Source organism: Xiphophorus couchianus, chromosome 13 (genome assembly GCF_001444195.1).
Source record: "Xiphophorus couchianus chromosome 13, X_couchianus-1.0, whole genome shotgun sequence".
Lineage (NCBI taxonomy): Eukaryota > Metazoa > Chordata > Actinopteri > Cyprinodontiformes > Poeciliidae > Xiphophorus > Xiphophorus couchianus.
In genome coordinates, this window is record NC_040240.1 from 24029657 (window position 1) to 24048238 (window position 18582).

The following is an 18582-nucleotide window of genomic DNA, read 5'->3' on the forward strand; positions in this document are numbered from 1 at the left end:
CCTTATTTGGGCTGCACAGTGGCACAGTTGGTAGTACTGTTGCTTTGCAGCAAGAAGGTCCTGGGTTTGAATCCTGGCCTGTGGTCTGGAGTTTGCATGTTCTCCCTGTGCATGTGTGGGTTCTCTCCTGGTACTCCAGCTTCCTCCCACATTCCAAAAGCATGACTGTCAGGTTGATTGGTCTCTCTAAATCAATGGTTGTGTGGTTGTGAGTGTGTGTGATTGTTTGTCCTGTCTGTCTCTGTGTTGCCCTGGGTTACGGTTATGGTTACCTGTCCAGGGTGACCGCCCTCTTGCCCATTAACCAATAGGCACCAGCACCCCTTGCAGCCCCACTAGGGATAAGCATATACTACGCTGGATGGGATGTCCCTTCTTTTTACACATGATTTGTATAAACTAATAAGTGGATTAGAAATTTATAGAAGAGGCACTTATGTATTTCAAATTAAAGGGATGTTTTGACATTTGTGTGAATGTAATTATTGTTTTCCAACTTCAGCTTCATATGTTTGTAATGCATTTTGCTATTAAAGATAAAACTATAATGATCCTAATTAGACAAGAGTTTAAAATCTCTGCAATATTTAACATTTTACATCTGGTGCCCTCTTATGGTCAAAATTCATGTCTCGTGCCTTCAAGTTGAATCAAACAGTCAACTCTGTTTATGCTTTCATTTATTGTGATTCTATGTAATAATTTTGATTAGTTTCTGTTTTTAACTTCCTGTATTTTATTTAATGCCATAAGTGTAACAATGTTCTCTAACCTTCTCTCTAGGAACTGCTCGTGGAATCGTCGTGTGCACCGGTGATCGTACAGTGATGGGTCGCATCGCCACACTCACCTCAGGCCTGGAGACCGGCAAGGTAATGACTTCATCATCTGCAGGCGCTCTGCAGCGGTGCATTAAAGCTCCTGATTCACAAGAACATCAGTTAAAGATGGTTATCAAATATTTATGCCTTCTTTATCCAGTTTCTTTATTTTTGGGGTTTGCAGATGGTTGTGTATGTTTATTTTTCTGCAATAACAGAGTAGTGTCAGCTTATCTCAGATTCAAAAAGAGAGATGAGGATCATTGTTTCATTTTAGGTTAAAAACAGGTTACTTAAAGCATAAAGTTGCCAGCACTCTTATAAAAGATCTATGTTTGAACAAGAATTTGTTTTTCATCTTTTTTCAGACACCCATTGCTAGGGAGATTGAGCACTTCATCCACATCATCACTGGCGTGGCCGTCTTTCTTGGCATGACCTTCTTCATCCTTTCACTGGTCCTGGGCTACACCTGGCTAGAGGCCGTCATCTTCCTCATTGGCATCATCGTCGCTAATGTCCCTGAAGGACTTCTGGCTACCGTCACCGTGAGTCTTCAGAGAAACTGGTTTGAGTGTTTGTGGTGTTTTTATCTTTGAAGAACACGGAGGGGATTAGCACATCACCTCTATAATGATTCTGTCAAGTTGAAATTTTGTTATAGCTACCTTTTGTGTCTTGTCCTTTCTATTTGTTGTAGGTAGGGGTGGGCAATATGGACTACAAGTTTTATCACAATATTTTGTGGTAGTATTTTGATAATGATAAAAGTGACTATAAGAATTATTTATTACTTTTTTAGGTAACATTTTACTTGCATATCTCCACAAACACAAATGCACTTGGAAAAACATTTCACTAAAAAGCTATTTTAATGAACATTGGTAGATTTGTTGTTACTGTCAGTCTGTGTGACTGTGAGCTTGTTGTGTGTGTTTTGTAACTGCAGTGATTTTGCTGAACGTTTTGTCTGGTGGTGTGTTTTTTCTCTTAGTTTTGTGTTGTGCTGTAACTTTGTGTCTGGCTCAGTTTTTGTGTCTGCGCTGAATCTGTTCATTTCTCTCTCTTTCTCTGTGTGTGTGTGTGTGGGGGGGGGGGTGTCTTTGTACCAAAGCACTCATGTGTTTGTGTTTCTCTTTGTCCATTCTCCTCTCTGTAATGTCTCTCCCCTCTTTTCCAGACCAGGGCGGGGCTTTCTGCAATGACAACAGCTAGTTAATGTAATGACATTAGGTCTGCTACTTTTTAGCTTGATAGTCTGAACTTGGCCTCCTTGGCTCGGCCTTGGCTTGTTCTGTTTGGCCCTTTGGCCTTGCTGTACTTGGCTCAATAACATAATGCCAGGGTGTCAAACTCATTTTCATTTTGGGCCATATCAAGATGATGAATGTTCTCAAAGGGCAGGTTGTGCCAGAATATTGCTAAAACCTTTTAACCTCTTAATTAAAATATTAATAAATAGCTGTGTCTGTATTCAATGAGAACTTATTAAAATTATAAATATTGATCATATTTTCAGACTGGTCAGTCCCTCCAAGATTTTGCAATTGTTTTTGTGATATTTAGCAATCAAAATAACTGATTTTGTGATGCTACTTTAGAAATACTTGCATGGAATTTTGCAATATTTACGCTTGTGTATGACAGTAAATGTGACTTTTTGTTACTTGCCACATCAATCTGACTATAACCTGACATCACATTAAACTGAGGCAGCATAGTATTACAAGTAAGAAACACTGCCACCTGCAGGTGGGAGTTAGCATTACTTAAATCCCAAAGTTTTAAACCATTTTTGGAGAAAATTTGTAATAAATTCACAATTGTGCACTATAATAATAATGCAGGGCTTTGTTGATTTTGCATGAATTATTGCGGTTGTGAAAAACTGGAGGGACTGATTGATGTAATTTGGCAGTGTACAGATAGAACCTGGTTTGATTTGACTGATGAAATAATATTTTAACACACAGCTATTTTCTTCAAGGTTCTATTTATGTGGCCCTGGAGTCCAGAGGGCCACAAAAGAAACTAGATTGGGCCTCGACGGACCAGATTTGGCCTCTGGGCCTCGAGTTTGACACATTTCCCATAATGCATTGCTGTTCTGCTGCTTCACCTCACTCAGCCTCTTCACCGCTTTATTGGCTGCTTATACTTCTCTGAAGAAATCTTGATATTAGTGCATTTTGCTGAGCTGTTAAGGAGAATAAAGTTGTTCGGGAATCTCGTTTGGGCTGTTTCTTATTTGGTTTAGTTTGCTACTAATTAACTCTGCTCAATCAGATGCTCCTCTAATGTCAGGTTTCCCAAATAAAGCACTAATTTATCTTTATTCTTCTTTCTTTGTTGTAATCGCCATCTATCCATCTTTCTCTTCCACCGTTTGTCTCCTCCTCTGCCTCCCTCTTTGGCATCGCTCTGTCCTTCCAGGTGTGTTTGACTCTGACTGCGAAGCGAATGGCCCGTAAGAACTGCCTGGTGAAGAACCTGGAGGCTGTGGAAACTCTGGGTTCCACCTCCACCATCTGCTCCGACAAGACCGGCACCCTGACCCAGAACCGGATGACCGTGGCCCACATGTGGTTCGACAATCAGATCCACGAGGCTGACACGACTGAAGACCAGTCTGGTGAGAATTACAGAAATATCCCTATATAGAAATATAAGGAGGAGTTTCAGTTAATCCTTAACAAGAACTAGTTCTGAGTTCAACCAGGCTGAATTCAAATATTCATAGTTCACCACCAAATGAACTTCAATAATAATCTTGTTCATTTTTAAGACTTTGTTGAAGATAAATATTTAAATATCACATATAATAATTTATGTGTAGCTCATGACATCAACAACCAATTAGCATGATTATGTCATCGCCTAGCATTTGTAAGATAAATGATATGTTCTCATTTTCTCATTAGGCTCTCATTTTGTCTTCCATAAAAAATATTTTTACAGTAAGTGAATTCCCAAGACAGCTGCTCTAATTCACATATTTAAATGCTTTTCTCATTAGAGGAGGAAGTCATTACAGGTCTCTAGTTTAGATTTATTAACATTGACTGGAAACTTTGTTTCAATCAATATTTAAGACCATGTAAATAATAGAGAAGTCTTTCAAATCAACACTGACGGACTAAAAGACAATAGCACAATTAAAAATAATAATAATTTTACATAGCAATATAATTACTCTTGTTGATATTATGAAAATCAAAATGTATCATCTGACCTATTTGTACAAGAATATCTTAATTGTAAAACTGAAGCTCAACTCTACTCTTTTCATTTTTCAGCTACACACGTATACACACACACCGTGCATGTTATCTATCTGATTTCTAACTATGAACCCTTGTTACTTCCGAAGTGGCAGTGTCGAAGGTCAACAGGTCTGTGAGGACATTTGCGTCCCCGTGACAGTTAAGAGGTTAAAATAAATCTTAAATTCAGCTAAACACTTCACAAAATGTACCGCTGGTAAAGTTTTTATACGTTCAACAGTCTACAAAAAAACTAAACCATTGTTTGTCCTGTTAGTTTTAAAGCATTAAGCTCTCAAGAACTCAGTGTAGAAGAGACTAGATAAGAAACCAAATTTTAGTTGTGTAGCAGGAAACGCCCAGACATCGGATAAAGTAGTTTCTTTTTGACCCTTTTAGGTTCTTCTTTTGACAAAAGTTCAGTAACATGGGTATCTCTGGCTCGCGTTGCTGGACTGTGCAACCGTGCTGTGTTCAAGGCCGGTCAGGAATCCCTGCCCATCCTGAAACGTGATGTAGCCGGCGATGCCTCTGAGTCAGCACTGCTCAAGTGCATCGAGTTATCCTGCGGCAGCGTCAAAGGCATGAGGGACAAGTACAAGAAGGTGGCTGAGATCCCCTTCAACTCCACCAACAAGTATCAGGTAGACTCAAAATAGTTCTTGGACTAGGCCAGACCAAAAGCCTCAAACTCTGTAACGACTCCTTATTAAACACACAACAAAATATTTTTCCCATTCAGCTTTCAGTTCATGAAACTATGGATGAAAAAGTAAGTCCTTACCTGCTGGTGATGAAGGGAGCCCCTGAAAGGATCCTGGATCGCTGCTCCACCATCATGATCCAGGGCAAAGAGCAGCCAATGGACGACGAGTTGAAGGAGGCTTTCCAGAACGCCTACCTGGAACTGGGAGGACTGGGGGAGAGAGTACTGGGTAAGAATAAACCCCAAGTTAATGCCAGACACAAAGAAATTAAACCAAGTTAGTAAATAAATGATGTGTGATAAAGCAAAAATGACACAGGAACAATCGAAAGATTGGAAGTTACTGAAATATATTCAGAGTTTGTACTGATGCTTGAAATCCTAGAAAATTTTATATTTCATTTAGGTGTTTTCAAGGTTTGGAAAGTGCTTGATATTAAAACTGTAGAGTTTTGTAATAAAGTTCAATCTAATGTTTGATTACTGCCTAAATTTAGATAACATTATTTACTCTTGAAACCAGATATTTTCATACAAGACACATGCATATTTTTTTCCTCTCTGTTCGAATTCAATCCAGACCAAACGTTTCTTGTTTTAGTCAGTTAGAATTTAAGAATGTTTTTGTAATTTTATTTGTATGTTGGTTATACTAAGGATAACATTAACATATATTAACACAGCTTTTTCCCACTTGCCATCAGACTGCTGAACTCTTAACTGGACTGCACTTAAAATCTGGTCTCCACTTTATACCTTGCACATGTACAGAGCTAAATAACTTATATTTTACTGTCATTACTGCACTTTATATTCTATATTTATATTTATATTCATATTTTATACTGTATTTTATTTTTATTCTGGAGTAACCTCACAACATTGAAAGCTCAAAACATTGTCCTGAGCCGTATGCAACGAAATTTCGTTCTGTATACACCCTGTGCATGCAAAATGACAATAAAGTCAGTCTAAGTCTAAGTCATATTCAAAACATATTTACAGTTCTCTTTTTCTGCCCCTTTTCTTCCAGGTTTTTGCCACCTGTTCATGCCACAGGACAAATATCCCAAAGGTTTTTCCTTCGACACAGATGATGTCAACTTCCAAATAGACAACCTTTGCTTTGTTGGCCTCATGTCTATGATCGATCCTCCTCGCGCCGCCGTCCCTGATGCTGTGGGAAAATGTCGCTCCGCTGGCATCAAGGTGAAAACGTTTCAGTTCCGACTTTAAAATTAGAGAAGTCCAGCAAATCAGCGCAGTTAAAACATTTGTAATGTATCATTGTTTTCTATTTTAGTTATACTCTGTTACACAATTTCCAGTCCAAATTCAATGTAACTTTAATTATAAAGAAGCGTATGCTACCACAAAAGACCAAAGTGCTGTAATGAGAAAGGAATCCACTATGTGACCAATTATTAGGCAAATCATATTTCAGAGGAGTATCTTTAGTATCATCTATTTGTCCAATCATTTTAAAACTGAAGATTAACTCTGCTCTCGTTATGTATCCGTGATTTCTAACATTAAATGAAAGGCTTCCTAATATGTTCAACAACTTATTAATATTTCATTTTATTTTGGTAAATAATTTTTTAATTATGCCTACTATTTGCTGTTCTGTAGGTTATTATGGTGACTGGTGACCATCCAATCACAGCCAAAGCCATTGCTAAGGGAGTCGGGATCATTTCTGAGGGCAATGAAACGGTGGAAGACATCGCTGCTCGTCTCAACATTCCTGTCAGCCAAGTTAACCCCAGGTCAGACAGCAGGCCGACATTTATGCATCTAATCTTATTCCAATGATGAAAAACATGAGGAATTATTTAAGTCATCAACTGAAGGAATGTAAGAATTAGATTCATGACAGGTATGTTTATCATTTGGAGCAAACTGTTGCTTGAAATTGTTTTTGTTTTGTAGCGATGCCAAGGCCTGCGTGATCCACGGTACAGATCTGAAAGACCTGACTCAGGACCAGATGGACGATATTTTGAAGAACCACACAGAGATAGTCTTTGCTAGAACTTCCCCACAGCAGAAGCTCATTATTGTCGAAGGTTGCCAGCGACAGGTAGAGTCAACAAACATTAAGTTGATTGTAATTTCTTAGTATTAGATTTCCTGTTGTTGTATATTTGGTCTAATAATATGAATGTGTGGAACTTTCCCTCAGGGAGCCATCGTGGCTGTGACAGGGGACGGCGTGAATGATTCTCCGGCCCTGAAGAAGGCAGACATCGGCGTTGCCATGGGGATTTCTGGCTCTGATGTGTCCAAACAAGCAGCAGACATGATCCTGCTGGACGACAACTTTGCTTCCATTGTGACTGGCGTGGAAGAAGGTGTGTGATTTAAAAACAAAGCAGGTGTTAGAGATTGGAGCAAGTAAAAAATTGGGAAATGAACTTGAAATTAAAGCAAATTAAAATGGCTTTAATATTGTAAATATGATTTATGTTACAGTCCAAACCTTTTGTGCCAGCAAACCTTGACTAAATACTTGTCATGTCTTTGTTTTCAGGACGCCTGATTTTTGACAACTTGAAGAAGTCCATTGCTTACACCCTGACCAGCAACATCCCAGAGATCACCCCTTTCCTGTTCTTCATCCTGGTCAACATCCCACTGCCGCTGGGTACCATCACCATCCTCTGCATCGACCTGGGAACCGACATGGTGAGAACAAAGTGTCAGTCAGGGAACCAAACTCTTGACCCTAATGCAAAGAAATCACTGTTCGGTTCCACATTTTCCCACAGATTCAGCATTTCTACACACTTTGATGGATTAAACAATATGTTTGCATGCAAAGAGAATCAAAATGTATGAGCTGAAAATAAAACAATATCAGTTAATGAGTCACTAGGAAATATACGGCTTTTTGTGTGTAACTACAAATTAGGTGCAAACTGCAAAAACAATTTTATCATGATGTCATTGTCTAAGTACTGCTTCATATAAATGGAGTGGTATCTAAAGAATAATACAGAACCAACACTAGGGAGGAGAGTGGGAACACTAGTTAAAGTACCAACTCTTAAAGCTTGGCTAATGAAAAGATTCATTTATCTTTGGTATGTTAATTTATCTTTCTGAAGAATAAAGAAAATTGATAAACAATATTCTTCATCTGTCAGGTTTAAAATTGCTCTTACAGCAGTGAATTTATCACTTTTTTCAGGTCAGAGCCGAGTCGTGATATATTTCTCATTTGTCTTTCTATATTTAAGACGTATAGTGCAGTTGTAGATTTGTTACCAACATTGAGTCCTGTTTACATCCCTATGGTTTCTACAGTTCTTGTATATGTACTATTGATGAGGCACATTGCTTTCAAGCTCCGATTCTCACACTGATGTGAGGATGAGAAAAACATTTGGCCAGCTGAATGACAAAATAATCTTAAGTATTTTGTCTCTTTGACAAAATTGAGCTCATTCACTTGTTTATTATCGGTTGAGCTGGTTATGTTTTGAACAAAGTGTGACTGCTTCTTCTGCTCATCTAAAACTGTTCATCTAAACATTTTAGAATGTTTTTTCTCTCTGTAAATGAAATGTTTGTTTACGTTTCCATTAAATTGATTGAGGTTTGATGAATAAACCATGTTTGTTCTGTTTGAGGTTCCTGCTATTTCTCTGGCCTATGAAGCAGCAGAAAGTGACATCATGAAGCGCCAGCCAAGGAACCCAGTGAGGGACAAACTGGTCAACGAGAGGCTAATCAGTATCTCATATGGACAGATTGGTGAGTTATCTTCTACCACCAGACTTATAAAATATTAACTATATTTACACTGGGCTGCATCCACATATTTTAGTGCAGTAAATCCTATTCTATTTAGTTTAATCACTTCTGATTAATATTCAGTCAAGAATGGCTGCCACGGAAAGCTAACTAGCATTCTGCTAACAAGCATGCTATGCTCTGTTTCTGCAGGCATGATCCAAGCTCTTGGTGGCTTCTTTGCCTATTTTGTTATCATGGCTGAAAATGGTTTCCTGCCGTCTTACCTTGTTGGTATTCGGCTGAACTGGGACGATCGCGCTAACAACGACCTGGAGGACAGCTACGGCCAGCAATGGGTACCAGTTTCCTCCTGCCATCTCTCTGTTATCATGTTGGCCTTCTGACTTCTCTATTGATATCAGCTATATGGAACAAACATGAAAAACATAACAAGAACTGTTTTCCAACTGTAATTTTCTGATGTGATGATGGTGTGAAGGCAAGCAGCACTGAAACGGGAACATGTTCTGTTTTTCTGCCAGACTTATGAGCAGCGTAAGATCGTAGAGTTCACCTGCCACACAGCTTTCTTCGTCAGCATCGTGGTGGTGCAGTGGGCCGACGTCATCATCTGCAAGACCAGACGCAACTCCGTCTTCCAGCAGGGAATGAAGTGAGGATGAAAGTGTTGACAAAAATACACCAGAAAAATTCTGATCATGAAAAGCTTTCTTTAAAAAAAACGGCTTGTATCCTCAGATGATTACATATCTTCCAGTAGATTGGCAGTAAATTCTTGAACCAGGAAGTTTATTTTAACAATCGACATCAAGCAGGTCTGAGCTTAGTCGCAGGTGAAAAATGTGGAAAAAAGATCCAGCTTTCGATCAGCTTTTTAAATAATGCAGTTCTTCACTGCAGCCACATGGTGGCAGTAATAAACCAGATTTTCTCTGACAGCATTTGGAGCCTGATGAGGAAGTGATTACAGAGCAAATTGAGACGAGTCCACACTTTTGTTTTTTTCTGACTGAACTCTGGGTTCCTCCTTTCACCTCTGTTACTCTGGATTTCCTGCTACAACTTAAATCCTCCTAACATTGCATTTTACCTGCGATCACTCAAATCGTTTCTCCTTCGTTTGTTTTGCAGGAATAAGATCCTGATCTTTGGGTTGTTTGAGGAAACGGCTCTGGCTGCGTTTCTGTCCTACTGCCCCGGGTTGGACGTGGGGCTCCGGATGTACCCACTCAAGTAAGAAACCTACACTACACGTTCAAACCAGCAACAATAAATTCAGATAAAGGTAATTTGTTTCTTTAAATCCAGTTACTATAGTCTTAATTCTCTTCTCCTACTTTATTTTAGCAGCTCAGTAAGGCGCAGTGATTTTTTTTATTTTTTGTTCTCCCCTTCGAGGCCCGGTCTGTCCCGATCCACTCTCACCCTGACTCTTGTTTCTCTTCAGGCTCACCTGGTGGTTTTGTGCGTTTCCGTACAGTTTCCTCATCTTTGTTTACGACGAAATCCGAAAACTCATCATTCGCCGAGACCCTGGAGGTGAGTCCAGCCCCTCGCCCACTTTGATAGCAGAGGCTCATTTCAGTCATGAAACCCGAGTCAGTAACTGGTGGCTCCCTCTTCTTCTGTTCCTTTCTTCCTCTTCTGTCTCTGCAGGCTGGGTGGAAAAAGAGACCTACTATTAAATCATTAAAGCATCTTTTGCTTCTATCCCATCCTTCCCTAAACTCGCCCCTGCCTCTGTCCCTGCCTTCCCTTCCCCATCCACTCATCTGTTGCTCCTTTCATTTTCTCTAAAGTACTAAAGAAAATGTTTACTCATCCTTCCATCTTTTCTTCACTCCCCCATGTTCATTTCTAAATTACAAACACAACTGCCAAGACAACGAGAGGACCAACAGCAGAAGGGTTGAGGATAGGGGAGGCGCGGCCTTGTTACAGCCCCTCCCCATCCTCTCTGTCCCTCTGTCCTTTTTTCTATCCAAAGTCTGTACAGCACTAATCTGCCAGAGCCACAGTTTGTGCCGACATTGTTCCTCCACTGCCAGCTTCAGCCGCTCATCGTTGGCGCGCTCGATATTCTGCTGCTGCTCGGTGCTCCGCAAGCATCTCGATCCACGAGTTTAAAAAAACCCGACTGTTCCTCTGCAAACCCAAGGCAGCTCCCGCGCCCGCCTCCGGAACGGAGCGGACGTCCCGTTTCTGTCCACTTCCTGGAGTCGAATGGCCCAGATCCAGCTGCGAAATCACTGCCATCCCTCCTTTCTTCCTCCTCCTCTTTACTCACTGCCGTCCTCCTCTTCCTCCTCTTCTCACCAGTGAGCCAAGCGCTCACCGACGCCCCCGGCAGGGTGGAAGAAAGGCTCCACTCCCCCCCCCCCCCCCCCCCCCCCCCTCCCCCGTCCTCCCATCCTTGTATTCTTCTCTGTTAATCGTTTTCTAATAGATGACTGCGTGTTTTTTAAAAACTCAATTGTTTGTAAAAGTTTTGTGTTTCTTTTTCTTGTTAAGTTCAGAGTGGGTCTGAGAGATGCTTGTTTTCATTCGGACATGACAAAGCACACCGTCCCTCCTTATGCTTCTTCTTCTTACCCCCCACCCTCACCCCTCCTGTCAATCTGTCCCAGTTCCTGTCTGTTTGTGAACACTGTGGAAACCCTCCGTCTTTCTTAAACTCCCGTCCAGATCTCACTTCTGTTCCCTTCCCCTTTAAAAAATAAAGAAAACAATCTTTCTGTGTTCTAGGAAAAAGAGATTTCTCTCCAGTTTCATTCTTTAAATATATGGAAAATGTGGAATAAGGGCCTGTACCTTAGCTCCTGAAACAGCAGCAGATGAAAAAAAGAGAAGTAAATGAAACAAAAACAGAAAGATCTCTCTTGTTCAGCTTGATCTCCAGTTTGTTTTTGTGTGGAGTTATGTCAAAAAATGGGAATAAATTCTGTGACCAACTCTTACATGTGGCAGCAGCGTCAAGTTGTCTCTTCTTCTCCCTCTGCGTTTCATTAAGTCACTCACAAGACCTTAAACGGGACAATAAACAAATCAGGACTGAAAATGCATTTATTATGATTCCTAAAGAATGAAAACATCAAATGAAATAATAGATGTAAACCTTCATTTCTTCACCTAATGCAGCATTGAGGATGAATCCTGGAAAACTCAGACATGTTACAGAACCAACATTACCTGGATTACTTTTGTATAAAATAACAAACTTCAGATAGAATAGAATTACTTTATTCATCCCAGCAGGGAACTAATTTCCCTGCTGGGATGAATAAAGTAATTCTATTCTATCTGAAGTTTGTCAGATGCTACATTAACCTCAAAGGGAGTTCTTGTTCTTACAATTCCAGTAATTGTCTTCTGAGTTTTATCTTAAAAATAATCATCTCACTCATTCAGCTATGGTGAAACTTGGTCAGAACATCTTTTTATCTTCCATCAGTGTTTTTAATCTGCTTTGTGTAGAAAAAATGCTTGTGAGATAAAAAAAAAAAAAACTGTTAAAAATAACAGCGTTAATCATGATCAACCAGATTGATCTCTGCTTTTGAAAGAATAATACGAGTTATTTGATTAAAAAGTGAATTGAAAAATATAAAGAGACCAAAATTGGCTGCTGAGTTGATCTCAAACACTTTCAAAAGGAAATGAAAGCCAGGAAGAGTTGGGAGAAAACAAATTACTGTTTGGATCGATGAAAGAAAATCCAAAAGGTCAATAACTCAGCTAATTATTAGCTGAAGCTCTGCATTTACCTGGGAGTACAGAAGTAAAACAACTTAAGGTTAGAGATCATCAAACAGGATAATGACTGGTCTGAAGAAAACCAGAAATATGTTTATGGACTAACTTGTTCTTTTTAGTCAGCTAACCACATATTAGCACTGGGTTCCCACTGTGATGCACGGTGGTGCAGGCGTCATGATAAGGGCATGTGTATTCCATAGCAGGTGATTAGGGTTCAGTTTGAATCCATCAGCATACCTGAAGGGGTTATTTTAAAATAATATTTGTGTTTTTACGGAATAAAGAACCCAAACAGGAAGTCAGCAGCCAGTCGAGTTCTGGACCACAATTCAATAGGAAACTTGTAGGGAGACGTTTAACATGTCGAACAGTGGAACGTTGGCCAATATTGACTTTAGACTTTCACAAAATGCGGCACACACGATATTTTCAATAAGCTAAATATTAACATGTATTAATAAATGATCAATAAATACAAACAAAGGATGATCCAATCAGGGATTTTCCCTCAGGATGTGGCTAACAGGTTGCAGTAATCAGACCAGGAGATTATTAAAAGACAGACACATTTCAGACACATGTCTGAAGTTGAAGAATAAATTTTTCTTGTTTTGGGTCAGTTCGGATCACCAAAATTATTTCTATTTGCTAAATGCCAAAAAACTTAGCAAAGACATATTTTTTTTGATTTTTTGTAACTTTCTCAGACCAGTGAGGTGGATAGTGAGTGTTACAGAAACATTTCAAAACAGAATGTAGAATACAATCACAAGATAATATTAATATTTTTTACTACATTATATTATTGTTTTCCTCCAAAGTGTGGGGTTGGAAAAGTTTGAAAACTTTGAAAATGTGTGAATTGTACTGTGGGAAAAGTGTACAAACCCTGGATTTGTATAAATCACATCTTATTTTTAATTAAATCTTAAAATCTATAAATCACTATTAAAAGTTGATTATACAGGGAAAAGTCTAGAAAGATGGTTCCTAAAGTTCTGGTCTGGTTACTACTTGGATATAAATAAAACCAACATTTTGGCCGTTGTTGCCGTTTGTTTTATCACTTTGCAGGTCAGGCTGTCCTGACATATTCACCATTTTCAAACCAAGATGCTTCATTCTTCAAAACTCAGCTCAAAGAACATCTTCATCAGTGTCCACATAGTTAAAACCTGTTTTCATGTCTATAATTAGTCATAATTTAAAAAAAAAAAGCAAAATCTCCACATTTGATGTCCTCTGAGACCTAAACCATCATATCACGGTGATCCACTAAACAACCAGCACAAGAAGGCGGCCATGTTGAACTGAAATCTGGCAGTCAGCAGGAATTAATCTAAATTTTTAGAAACATGTGGGTCACCTGCAGCTGCGGTCTTCGCCCTTGTTCTTCTGAGCAAATCTTTTTTTTTTTTTTTTTAAGGATCTCTTCACTTCTACAAATAAACACACACTCAGACTGGGAGCACTGGTGTTCAGGTTTCATGAATACCATTACAAGGCTCACAGAGCAAATGAGTGCTGCTGCCCAGTTGACTCCCAGCGTCGTAACCCAGGGAAATGGGTCACTCCTTATACTTTCTGCTAAAACCTGCAGAAATTTGCCGTATTTTCTATTAGCTCAGCTGCAAGTGCTTGGAAAGTAAATCATGAGGCATCTACTAATAAGACTAAAACAAATCTGAGAACCCAGTTCTAAAAAGGGCGATAAAACGCCCTTCCTCCCCCAGTGTCTCTTCTGAAGGATAAGGCCGTGCAGATAATGGAAGGATGGATGTCTTATTAAGCACATTTACCATCCGCAGGAGGACAGAAGGTCACCTGTGTGATGTGAACTTTCCTTCTGATAACGATCTCTGACTTAAGCTTTTGCTGGAAATGTCTTGCCGACGACCTGCTCTGTTGGAAATGACAGATAAATGTAGATCCCATCTCTGAACCCCCACCCATCCACCCACCGCCCAAACGTGGATCTTTAAAACCTGCTTCAGTTTTAGAAACAAAAAAATAAAAAACTGACAACATTGGTGCTTCAAAAAAAACAAAAAAAAAAGGACACAGAAATGGAGGTGAAACATCAGATATAAAGATTTTCCTCTTCTGAATCAATTTTAAGGTTCTTTTTCAACAAACTTGCACAGATCTCTCTGGACGGTCGAATAAAATAGGAAATATTTCTATCTTTTATGTCAACTTGGGTTATTTTTGAAACTAGTTTTTATCTAGTAATCATTCTTTAGCAAATAATCATGGAAATTCAAGTCATTAACATTGCTGTGATGCATTTTCCCCTTCAGAAAAAATATGAACACTGCCTATTTATGTTTCATAAAACACTTTTTTTCTCAACTATAGCCATTGAAATGATCTTCTTTAATTTCATTATAGAATTGTTTATTGAAAACAAAAAAGTTATTTACGAGCCACAAAGTAAATAGGATGATTAGGGTCTTGGATACGTCAAAGGAAATGAATAGAACTGATTTTAGTGCATTGCTGTTGCTGTGATGATATTTGACATTTTTTGCCATATTCCATCAGATTGAACGAGTAAAATTTTAGTTTTTTGTGTGTTGCCATGTAATAACTAATGAAAACAAAAATATTTTTGTTGGCATTTAAAGTGTTTAAAGGGATTGAATTGTATTTTTGAGAATGTAAGTTTTTTGTAGTTTATGTAAAAGAAAACAGAAAATGATGATTTTTAGTGGCACATTTTTGCCATAAATGTGTTTAGAGGGATTTGAATCGTGGAGAAAAGGAAAGATTTTTAGTCTGGCCTGAAACATTTTAGTTTTATTTTATCTACTTTTCCAGTGTTTTTTTTTTTGTATCCATTTAGTTTAACTATCTTAGGTTATTTAAATTGTTTTATTTACTTTTTATTCAACATATTTTTTTATCACTGATGCTTAAGTTGATATATAATCTAATAATACATTAACTGAACTTTTACCTTTTAACATTTAGTATTTATATTTCTGAATAAAACCTTTAGCTTGTATTGAAATAATAGTAAATAATAGCTCATTCTATAATATCCAGGATTGTTTTTTTCTTTTCTGATCTGTGAGTCATTCTGGCGTGTTGCGTTCTCAACTGTTAGCTGAATTTATAAAAAGAAGACAGTTTGACAGGTGGAAAACATTTTATCTCCATAAGTCTTCACAGATTTATTTCTGTTGTGGAGAGTTTCTGTTTAGAATTGAAACCTGCTTTTCTTCTCTTTTTGTCCAGTTTTGTTCATATCACACAGTCATGAGCCATAGTTTACGCCCAGACCTGATGAAACGCGTTCAGAGCTCACAGTGAGGGGAAGTGAGGCGGTCTGCATGCGTCGTTAGTCGGCGGCTGTTGCTGGACGCACGCGCCGGCGCCGCCGAGCTTCTCCTCATTCTCAGCCTCACGCAGACACAGATCCACCGGCAAACATCTGTTAGAATATAAAAAGGAGAGGAGATGCCTCGTAGCGCTGCAGCTCCACTCCACTCATTATGGCACACACACACACACACTCGCATCCTTTTCTTATCCTCTCCACATACACACACACACACACCATCTCTCAATCTCCTACCCGATTACACCCGCACACTAAAACCCCTTTCTCCACACCACCCCAACACTCTACCTTCCCTAAAACGTTTTTTGCTTCCTCTGACACACACACACACACACACACGCACACACACCTCCTCCCACCCCCATTCCAGTAATCTGGCTGGCCCGTGGCCTCCTCTCTCTCGCTCCACTGTTCTGTGTGATAGAATATCGATCGGTTTGCCTCGCCTCGGCGTGGAGCAGGAGGAGGGGGCAGCTGCAGGGCTATAGGGTGTGTGTGCATGTGTGTGTGTGTTGGATGGGGGGGCAGTGGTCAGACATGCTCCAAGGTTGTTACCACAGCAACAGCAGGATGGGTCAGAGGGTTGCCATGGCGTCCAGGTCGCAGGGTCAGGGGGAGGGTCCTGGAGGGCTTCTGTCTCTGTGCAAGTGTGTGTTTGTGTTAATAGGAACTGTGTGTGTGTGTGTGTGTGTGTCCAGTGCTGCTATATTGAGTGTGTTAATAATGAATAGTGTTGCATGCGGTCGCTACATCTGAGCGTCTTTTCCTGCACGCCGTCGGTTCACTTTATTTATGGAACAGATTCATATTTTCACACATTTTAGACCAGAAGCGTGGAAAATTATCTCCAGCTGCGTTTCCATTGATCATATACAGTAACTGTGCAAATTGGAATTACAAAAACAAATTTTATCAATGGATTCACAGCAATTTTGAAAAACAAAAATTACACTTTATAGTAGAAAGTTTTTGCGTTAGGATGTGGCGGGTTTCAGCCATATTGAAATTGGTGTGTTTTGTAAAACTGCAGTGGAAACGCAGCAGTCATGTGATCAACAACCGGATGTTACTACTGGCAGAAACGATGAAGAAGACAGGAAGTGGTTGAAAGTCAATTGTGTGCCATGTAAACAAATTTATTTACGTTATTTTATTGCGTTTCTTATTTAATGGAAACACCGAAATTGCAAAATTGTGGGATTTGTAATGGAAACAGCTGCTGATTCATCAGCAGAAAGACTTTATTAAATCCCAGACTTACACCGATCAGATTTCTATTGGCTGATATTGATTTCTGGAGTTTCCTTTAGATTTGACCTGCTGACTCCATATTTGACAGCTTTATATTTTAAAAGGACATATCCACTAATTTAGGAATCGATTATATAGAGTATACAGATTAAACAAAAGCCAGTTTTGATAATAAAAAAACATGCTAAGAATAATAATTAAGCAAAAACTGTACAAAATAACATAACATTTTGCATTTAAGAAAGAAAATCTTCTTTTTCTGTAAATATGTTCAACACTGAACTCAAGTGGCAGTTTTAGTTTCACCTGATTCAAATTGTTAAAAAATATCGATTAAGCACCTTTTTCCTGGCCAATTAATGGGTTAATCGGCAAAATAATCAGCAGTTCTGCACTGTATTGATGTTCAGTCCAACAGAAAGAGCTGAGCTTTGCACATGTTGATGTTAGAAGGATTTTTTAGCTACAGATCCATACTCTGCTACAACTGATCAAACATTCACTAAAGGAAAGTTATGTTGTTATATTTTAGGCAATAAAATGTTTAAATGTCTCATTTAAAAAGCAGTTAGATTATATGTTTATTTACATCATTAAAATACATTTTAATGTATTTCCAATATTGTCTAAAAAAGGCTTAAGTGGTAGAAAGAAATATCCAAAATGTGCCAACTTTTTATCCGATTAATTAATCGTCAGAATAATCAATTTCTAAAATAATCCATTAGTTTTACAGTGAAATAAGTTTAGAATGATGTAAAATATATTGTCAATATAAATAAACGGCTTCATTTCATGTTATTTTATACCTACAGTTTGTTTAAATACTAAAGTGATGGCCTCTTTATCCGACGGCTGTGAAAATGTTGTCATTTTGAATAAAATGCGACATAAAAAACAGATTTCTGCTCTCTGAATGCAACAATTACTGATTTTTTCTAATCTTATGCCTCATTTTATCAATTTGTTACATGTTGAATTCATGGTACAACATAACTATTTTTTTTCTTAAATACAAAAAATGGTGCTTCAGTAATTGAGCCTATCAAGTAACATAACCGATCAATTCCAATCTGATTGACTAATTGATTGGTGCATCTCTATTGACTTCCCATCTGAATGGAAAAAAAATTGGACAGAGCAGTTTTTATTCCTAAACAATAAAACTCTCAAGTGCTTCAAACTTTGGAGGTAAATTAAATTTAAAAAAATATATCAAACATTCACAAAGAGAGCAGAAGAATGTTTGAATCATTCCTTTAGGAAAAATAGTTTCTGCAAAGTTTATTACGTCACAGCAAACATAAAACCGACGAGCAATAATATAATAACACAGCAGTTTACGGTGAACATGTTGACCAAGACAAATGCTTCCTTTAAAAGGCATCAACATCATGAAGATTTCATATCTGCAAATCAATAAACAAATACATGAATGTTGACAAGACGTCTGCAGATTATTCTCTTAACTCCACCAGTCACATTAATGCAGATAAAATATCTCAAAGCATCAAATTAACATCAGAAACTCAAAAAAACATTGAGTGGAAAACAAGAAATAAAGAGAAAATCAGAAAAACATGCTAATATGATTTCATAGTTGATTATTGTGATTATATCTGTTACAGATAACTCATATGCTTCACTCTTCTGTTTTCCTCAGCAGTTTGGTAGGAA

General features: G+C 38.5%; 1 protein-coding gene and 1 long non-coding RNA gene across 2 annotated transcripts in view; one reads left to right on the plus strand and one right to left on the minus strand.

Moving 5' to 3' along the window:
• atp1a3a (ATPase Na+/K+ transporting subunit alpha 3a) overlaps nucleotides 1-11515 on the plus strand; it is a 31079-nt gene extending 19564 nt beyond the window's left edge. Inside the window, exons 8-23 of the mRNA XM_028036115.1 lie at nucleotides 784-872; nucleotides 1190-1369; nucleotides 3255-3453; nucleotides 4484-4728; nucleotides 4827-5019; nucleotides 5824-5999; nucleotides 6423-6559; nucleotides 6723-6873; nucleotides 6976-7144; nucleotides 7324-7478; nucleotides 8426-8549; nucleotides 8742-8887; nucleotides 9074-9204; nucleotides 9684-9785; nucleotides 10000-10091; nucleotides 10209-11515. Coding sequence (XP_027891916.1) covers nucleotides 784-872; nucleotides 1190-1369; nucleotides 3255-3453; nucleotides 4484-4728; nucleotides 4827-5019; nucleotides 5824-5999; nucleotides 6423-6559; nucleotides 6723-6873; nucleotides 6976-7144; nucleotides 7324-7478; nucleotides 8426-8549; nucleotides 8742-8887; nucleotides 9074-9204; nucleotides 9684-9785; nucleotides 10000-10091; nucleotides 10209-10237 — 2318 coding nt within the window. The 3' untranslated portion in view covers nucleotides 10238-11515. The remainder of the gene's footprint in view (nucleotides 1-783; nucleotides 873-1189; nucleotides 1370-3254; nucleotides 3454-4483; nucleotides 4729-4826; nucleotides 5020-5823; nucleotides 6000-6422; nucleotides 6560-6722; nucleotides 6874-6975; nucleotides 7145-7323; nucleotides 7479-8425; nucleotides 8550-8741; nucleotides 8888-9073; nucleotides 9205-9683; nucleotides 9786-9999; nucleotides 10092-10208) is intronic.
• On the minus strand, nucleotides 1950-4981 carry LOC114155960 (uncharacterized). Its single transcript, XR_003597873.1, has 2 exons — nucleotides 4869-4981; nucleotides 1950-2017 (listed from the first exon to the last, which is right to left on the minus strand). It is a non-coding gene; the product is annotated as an uncharacterized LOC114155960 (long non-coding RNA).
• Nucleotides 11516-18582: the final 7067 nt, after the last annotated feature.